Here is a 7,197-nt window from a genome sequence, read left to right on the forward strand (position 1 = left end):
TGTGTGTGTAAGAGAAAAATCTGTGTGTGGACAGGGTGTATATAAGGAAAAAAGTGTCTGCACATGTGAGTAAGAGAAAAATCTGTGTGAAAGGGGTGTGTATGGGGGGCGGTGTGTAAGAAAATCAGCATTGCCACTTCTGCACTCAGTGCTTCTTGGCCCTGGCACTGGCTGGGGGATGGGAAGGAGCTTCCAGCTTCTTCCCAGCCCCCTGAACAATAATTCACTGCACCTGTGTCCCAGCCCAGGGGGACTAATGGACCCCCAGCACCTGCCTGGTCCCACGCCAGTTATTCCTGCAGCCCCCACTTCATTGTTGCCCCCAGTGCCCTGCCCCACCGCAGCCTCACCTGTGTTCCTGCAGGTCTGGGGCTCTTCACTCGCCCTCTTGCAGGTGTGGGGGCAAGGTGCGGAGGGGTCCCCCCTTCTCCTTCCTCCAGGTCGGGGGAGCAGCCAGGGGTGCATGTCCTCCTGCCCTCCCACCTGCACTGTCCCCAGGTGTGGTGGTGCAGGGGGGAGGTGTGGAGGGGATCAGACTGACCCATAGGGCACACAATGGGGGCTGGAGTACGGCTTGACTCCCTGCTCCCTTCCCATGGAAGGAGGATGGGCTGCTCTTTACTCCTCTCCTCCCCTACCGTGAATCTCTGGGTCCCCACTCCGCCTGCTTCCGGCCGCAGCTCTGGATTCCCTTCCCCACACACAAAAGAGGTAGGCACCGGTCCAGCGCCTTTCTCCTGGCAGGCCTGAGCTTCCCAAAGGGTCTGGAGCTTTCCAGGGTTATGGCCACTGCCACAGCCAAGTCCATTTATTCACATGGAAATCTCCAGCATTTGCAAAATTGTGTTCATTACCCACCTGGCTTGCACTGAGGTTAGGGTCAGAGTTACCCTGCTAAACATGCCTGAGAAATGTGGAAGTGTCAGCATGGGAACTGCCCGGAGGTTGCCTCACAGCTAATCCATGTAACTAACTGCTCTGATAAGCAGAGCAGCCCTGCAGAGCCCGGAGCCTGCTCAAGTCCCTACGTGACCCATCGCTATGGATCACTCTTCCTTCTCCAGGTACCCAGAAGATCCAGGACCTTTCATGCTGCTTTAGGGACCAGCCATGTAGCGCACGGGGCCTCTGCAGTTAGCTGTTGCATATCCTTCGCTCAGAGCTGAGAGAGCCCCTGGCACTTAGTAGTCTGCAGAAACAGGCCTTAACTGTAGCCATTAGGAAGCGCCCTGCTCTCATTGAGCTGGGCCAGGTTCATAGTTCATAGAGGGAAGGTTGGAAGGGACCTGAGCAAGTCCAACCCCCTGCCCTGGGCAGGAATGAATACTAGGCTCATATGACTCCTGGTAAGTTTAAGCTCATAGTGTTCAGGTGGAGCGCTCCCTTCCAGTGAGGGATGCTATCACCCCCTTACAACCCCAGAGAGCACCTGTCTATTGTGTCTTAATGGGAATTCTCTCCTAGAGCATCCTCTGCACCTTGAAGACCATGCCCTGCTGACGTTGTGTCTTCCCAGGCCACTCACTCGGGCCGTACCTTGATGCCACAGGTCCATTTTAAAGCCCCCGAGGGCTTAGTTTTCTGAAGCAAATCCCATTTTTCAACTGTGGCCCAAAAACTGTGGCCTGCATAAGGGGAACTAGAGGTCTTTAAGCACATCAGCTGCCCTCAGTCCTTTAGCCCAGCAGGGAGATGCTAACATACCCTGCTCCTATGCCATAGGGCTCCCAAGGAGAGGTGCTGCCACATATAAAGCCCTACGGGCAATGCCAGGATAGGGCCTGCCCAGCAAAGCCAGTGCCACCTGAGCTGGCAGGAACAAGGCCTACTCAGCAGGACCAGCACCATTTGGTTCACTGGGACCTGGGCCTGCCCAGGCAGAAGGGGATGAGTGTGTGACCTGGGCACCGCCCGGGTGTGGACTTCTGCAAGGATGCCTTTGTCCTTGCAGGGGTAGGATGAGTCACTGAGGCTGTATTGCTGTTTGGAGGGCCAAATGAGGGGCTGGGCAGCAGTCCTTGGCACAGCATGCATGTGCTTACCTCCTGTCGGGGAGAGGGAGGCACCTCTGAGCTCTCCCCAGCTCCCCTGCCTGCATCTCCTATCCACATGCAGGTTCACAACAGCTGAATCTTGCACAGCAGGGGAGCCAGGCACCTTCTAGACACACACGTGCACCCCATTCCTGTGTGCTGGGCCCCAGCTCCACAGCTCTCTGGAGACAAAAAAGCAAGCACATGCGTGAAAATCCCCAAAAGGCAAAGGCTGTTTTAATCCCTGTGCATTCTCTTCATCATCTGCCCGCTCTGAGTGCACAGGATGCTAGAGGCGACACTCCAGTCACCACCTCTTGGGAGATCTCGTAGTCTCTCAGCGTTGGGTCTCTTTGGGTGCTGGGAGATTTCTGGAGGCCTCTCAAGGCTTTCACACATTCTCTAAAAGCGGAGAGAGGACGAAGAATGATGAGAAAGCAGGATGGGAGGAAATTATTTTATCACTGCAATATTATTAGCCCTCTGCTACCACCGCAGAGATGAAAGCTGTGCTTTAGGAAGCCAATATTCACCTGATTCATTTGTTATTCTACAGGCTTAGGAAACTGATGTTCACATGAGACCTCCCAGAGGCTGGCAGCATTTCTTTCCAAGCTACAACCCAGCTGAATGCCTTCACATGTATCTTGATGCATCAGAGAACTTAGCCCAATGGTCCTCAACTAGGGTGCCAGGGCACCCTGGGGGGCCACAAGATCTTTTGAAGGGTGCCTTAAGGTGTGAGGAGATAAGCAGGTATGAGGAGATATAAGTGCAGGCTCAGGCTTAACCCTGCCTGGCCACTGTGAGTCCAGCCCCTCTCTGCAAGTAATAAATAAATGAGTTTTGAAAATGGGGTGCTGCTTAATTCACAAAAGTTATGGAGATGTGTGCTGAGTCAAACAAGGGACGCTTCGAGTCTATAAAGGTTGAGAACCACTGTCTTAGCCCCTTGAAGACAGGCTGAGGTGAGATGGAGACATCTCAGAAATGCCAACATACCATCTCCAGAGCACCCTGCCATCTCACCCCAGCCTGGTCACTCTCTGGTCCCCAGCTCTGCCCCATACCTGCCTAGAGGCCCGTTTGGGTCTACTTTCATCAGCAAGCTCTTCAACACATGTCTTTTGTTCATCCCCAGCATGGAAAAGGTCTTGATAACCTGCAAGGCAAGATTATAAACACACACCGATAGGGTCCCTGCCCGTCTTTACCAGCTGAACGCTAAGACCCATGAACATAACTGAAACCCATCACTCACTTGTATGCGAACCGCTTCACTGCTGTCTGTCTCCAGCATCTCCAGCAGGGTAAAGAACATCTGCTTATTGGGAAGACCAAGGGCACCCTAGTAACGAGAGATATTGCAGGTACAATAAGGTCCCTCATGCTGCCCCATCAATCTATCTCAGTCCCGACCTTCAGGGATCACCTCTAAGCAGAAGAGGTCTTTCCACCTCTATCTCTGTGTGAGATTTACTAATATAGAGGCCAGATCTGGAGGCATTTGAGATGTGGACACAACCCACCCTGAAATGACCAGACAGCTTGACCGACACAGGATAACAGTTTTCACACCCCAGTAACCCGGGTTGCGTTTATACCCCTTGTCTAGAAATGAGAAGACTCCTGTACTGGTTTCCTGAGCTACTCAGTCCACTGCCCAAGCAGATCAGAAAGCAGGACATGCATCAGGCCAGCAGAAGGAAGTGATTGTATCACAAGGGGTTAAAATAGGGCTCCCCTTTTAATGGGTTGCACAGGAGGAGGATGGAGGCCACATTTGGGAAACACAAAAGCATGGCTGAAGGACAGGAGAGGACAGACAGAGCACAGCAAATAGAGAGAGGTTAGAAATGGGCTCTGTGGGAGGGAATAAAAAGAGCAAGGAAAAGGCAAGTGGAGCTGCAGCCAGAGAGAGCTAGGACAGCCCCACACACCACCACCCACATTACCAACAGCTCTGAAGGTCCTAATGGGGCTGACTAGTGTGCCTTACCAACGAAACAATGGCCTGTCTTCTGATCACCTTGCACTTCTCTTCCAGCTGGCTGCAGGAAGCAAGAGAGCAATGCAAGGGGAAGGGAAATTAGGTTTGTTCTGCCTTTCCTTTCCAGGGTTTGAAGGGAAGGGGAGCAGTCTTACTCTGTTCACTTCCCGCTGCCATCACTGGTGCCTCCTTGCATCTCCCCCACCTTCCAATCTGGTTTCAGTTCACTCCCAGTAAAACTGTGTAAACGCTTGTGTTTTAAAACTACTTTTACTTCCGTCTCCTCTTTCTGATGGAGAGGGGAGGAAAGGAGAGGAGAGGAGAGGAGAGGGATCCCAACCTACAGTCTACTCTCCCCTGTGGAAACTTCTGCAAATGGAGCTGTGGCTCAAGGACTGGACTCTCAAGTCCAGACCCATCAGTGAGCCTCAGTAGAAATCATCCTTGAAGCAAGGGATTGCTGACGATGATACCCCAGCCCCATAACATGATGGCTGAAGGTATAACTGCCTGCTCTTAAATAGCAGCCCATGCCTATTCGGAGATAAGAAGAACCTTTCAGGATAGCCACACTGTCCCACCCACCCTCTGTGTCCCTCTGCTTTGAAATCCAGTCTGCACCAAATCCCCTCTGGCCAGGAGTGCAGACAGTGATCTAGTGATAATCAGGCCAGCAGGAAGGTTTCTAAAGATCAGGAAAGTGTGATGGAAACAAGCCTAGACCACAGCAGGGGCTTTGTCATGGGGTAGGATGGAGGCAGGTTGTAGTCAGCACCTGGATTTCTTGCTCTTCAGTTCGTAACTTACTTCTCCACAATATCCCAGGCCTGTTCCTTCATGTGCAAAACTTCCACAGTCATTGCCACCGTCTGCCTGACTACCTGTGAACAAGAGAGAGGAGGATGGGTCAGGCAGGGGAAGAGGGGGATGCTATGCCAGGCAGAGGAAGAAGTGCAGCAAGTGCTGTGGCAGGTGCATGTCACAGCAGGCAGGAGAGTGAGGATGGTGTGTGTGAGCTCAAGTCTAGGCATCCGGATCCATACTTCTCTCTGGCTGTAACCGGCTGAATCACACAGCACCGGATTTGGGCTCCTGACTTTGTGGCTTGGGTCCCTATTTAAATGTAAGCGAATTCACCTGCAAATCATGAGTATTGATGGCTCAGAAAAGGAGGGGGAAGACCTCATTGCATGGTGTCTACTTAGAGAGGGCAAGATAGGGGTGGATTCCTGACCTGAAGGCCCTGTGGAAGGGAAGTCAGCTCTTGAATGCCATTGTGATTGAATTCTCCATGGCCCAACACTCACCAGTAATGGGTCACGGTGCAGCTTTTCCAGCAGTACTGTAAACACCTCATCTTCCAGATCTTCCTGCTGGATCCGCCATAGCCCAATGCAGCTCAGCAAACTGGCAGAATCAGCACGATACTGTGGGGAGGAGGCATGAAGAGAGAGCGCCGAGCTGGTAAACAGCTTCTAGGTCCTCTGGGCTGCACCTGCAACCAGTGTCTCCACAGCTGTGTGGTGGAGGGGAGAAGCCAGCGTGGATTTGATGTAACCAGTGGTGCCAAGACCCGTCTTTCTGAGGCCCGGTCTTCCTGCTGGCGATATTACCAGCTGGACAGGCTATTACTTTCTCTCTAGTCCAGAAAAGACTGACATCCATCCTCCTGGGAAGAGTGTAGACCTACTCCAGGTGTCTCTTTCAACCAGACTCCAAGAAGTGCTCAAACCATGCTAGACGAGTGGTCAAGATGTGGCTAGAAACAACTGCAACTGGACCTTGAGGCACAAGGCTTCAGAAATGTGGATAAAAGATTCAGACCTACCTGCAGCTACCTAGGTCCACTACCTGGGCCCTAGCCAAATGACCAGTCCCCTACATGTGTACATCTGGGGACTGGCCAGGGGCTCCTGAGTGTGGGCCCAAGGAAACTAGGCAGAGCAGGAGAGGAAGGGACACTAGCAGCAGGACAACTATGCCCCTGCCTTTGTCTTCTTACCTTGTAAACTGGAGAATGACAAAGCTGATCTAGAAGGGCCTGGATGATAGTGGCACTGGCTAACTTCATGTACCTGACCAGCAGAAGCAAAGCCTGCAAGAGGGAGAGAAGGATAAAACAATCACAGACTGAGGAAGAATGTGAGTCCCAAATCCAAACGTGTGTCAGTAATACATCTGCTCTACCTGATGCCCCTATGCAAAGCCAGAGAGGTCACTTGAGGAGGGATACTGCTGAATAGATGGCCCTTTCCAAACACTATGAACCTTCAGTGGTAACCATGCTAGCCTGAGCTACATCAAGGCTGGAGGGGTGGGTCTGGGACAACCCTATCTGTGTGTCCATCCCCCCTGGTAGTGGAAGTCAGGGAGCAGAGTGTCTGGGGAAGGCTCCTGTCTGGCTCTGGGTGAAACTGGAGAGACTACAGAGACAGACAGACAGACAGATGAGTAGTCCCAGCATGGTCAGACAGGATCCCCACCTGCATCTTCATCTTCCTGTCCTCCAGCACCAGGCACCTCTGCAAGGTCTCACGGGCGGTGGGGTTGGAAGAGTCCAGGTACGCCAAGCAGGCAGCTGCAGAGAAGCTGGACTCGTCTGTGGGACCCTGTGAGGATGCCAGTTGCTCGAGGATCTGGATGAGTCTGGACCGGGCAGCCACCAGCATCCTCTGGGAACGGGAGGGAAGAGCAGCGGTGCGGGCGGCATGTCCCATCACCCTGGGGCAGGTGGAAGTGGCATCCGCAGAGCCGCTCAGTCTGGTTTGGGCATTACCTGGAACTCGGGGGCTGCAGCCCACGTATGCAGAGCCACCCTCAGAGCAGCCAGCATGTCCGTCCTCTGCATCAGGCTTCCCCGCTTCAGCTGTCTGATCAGCTCCCGCACAACAGCAGCTTCCAGGCACCCTGCTCCAAGCACAGCACAGAACCAGGGGCCAGTGGCCAAGCGCAAAGGCAAAGGCATCTCCAGGGTTAGTCACCCCAGCTCTGCACAGGCCCATTCCCCTCTTGCTCGTGGCAAGCAGTCGTTTCCTATTGCCCAGCTCCCCTGGCTGGGCATCAGGAAGGGAGCGACCCCATTTTGCCACATGTCAGAGCCAGATCTGATGCCACAGAGCCACCCCGTGGTGAGCGCTGATAGCGTCGCCCTGGCCCGGCCCCGCGCTGCCGTTC

At 53.5% G+C, this 7,197-nt stretch overlaps 1 protein-coding gene across 1 annotated transcript; it reads right to left on the reverse strand.

Annotated features, from left to right (window-relative positions):
- Positions 1-2,291: 2,291 nt before the first annotated feature.
- Positions 2,292-7,197, reverse strand: HEATR9 (HEAT repeat containing 9). Its single transcript, XM_090060453.1, has 9 exons — positions 6,800-7,197; positions 6,507-6,695; positions 6,026-6,118; positions 5,331-5,450; positions 4,831-4,904; positions 4,033-4,084; positions 3,295-3,381; positions 3,104-3,195; positions 2,292-2,435 (listed from the first exon to the last, which is right to left on the reverse strand). The coding sequence occupies exons 1-9, from the start codon at positions 6,986-6,988 to the stop codon at positions 2,294-2,296; spliced, it is 1,038 nt and encodes a 345-aa protein (XP_089916579.1). The 5' UTR covers positions 6,989-7,197; the 3' UTR covers positions 2,292-2,293.

This window comes from Crocodylus siamensis, chromosome 8, assembly GCF_052110815.1.
Source record: "Crocodylus siamensis isolate JL-2025a chromosome 8, ASM5211081v1, whole genome shotgun sequence".
In the NCBI taxonomy this organism is placed as follows: Eukaryota; Metazoa; Chordata; order Crocodylia; family Crocodylidae; genus Crocodylus; species Crocodylus siamensis.

Bases quoted from the DNA above. Each gene is read 5' to 3' on its own strand.
- HEATR9 (XM_090060453.1), bottom strand. From the start codon at position 6,988: ATGCCTTTGCCTTTGCGCTTGGCCACTGGCCCCTGGTTCTGTGCTGTG. The intron at 3,382-4,032 runs GTAAGGCACACT...TCTCGTTACTAG, and splicing joins GACAGGCCATTGTTTCGTTG to GGTGCCCTTGGTCTTCCCAA. The intron at 3,196-3,294 runs GTGAGTGATGGG...CTTGCCTTGCAG, and splicing joins GTGAAGCGGTTCGCATACAA to GTTATCAAGACCTTTTCCAT.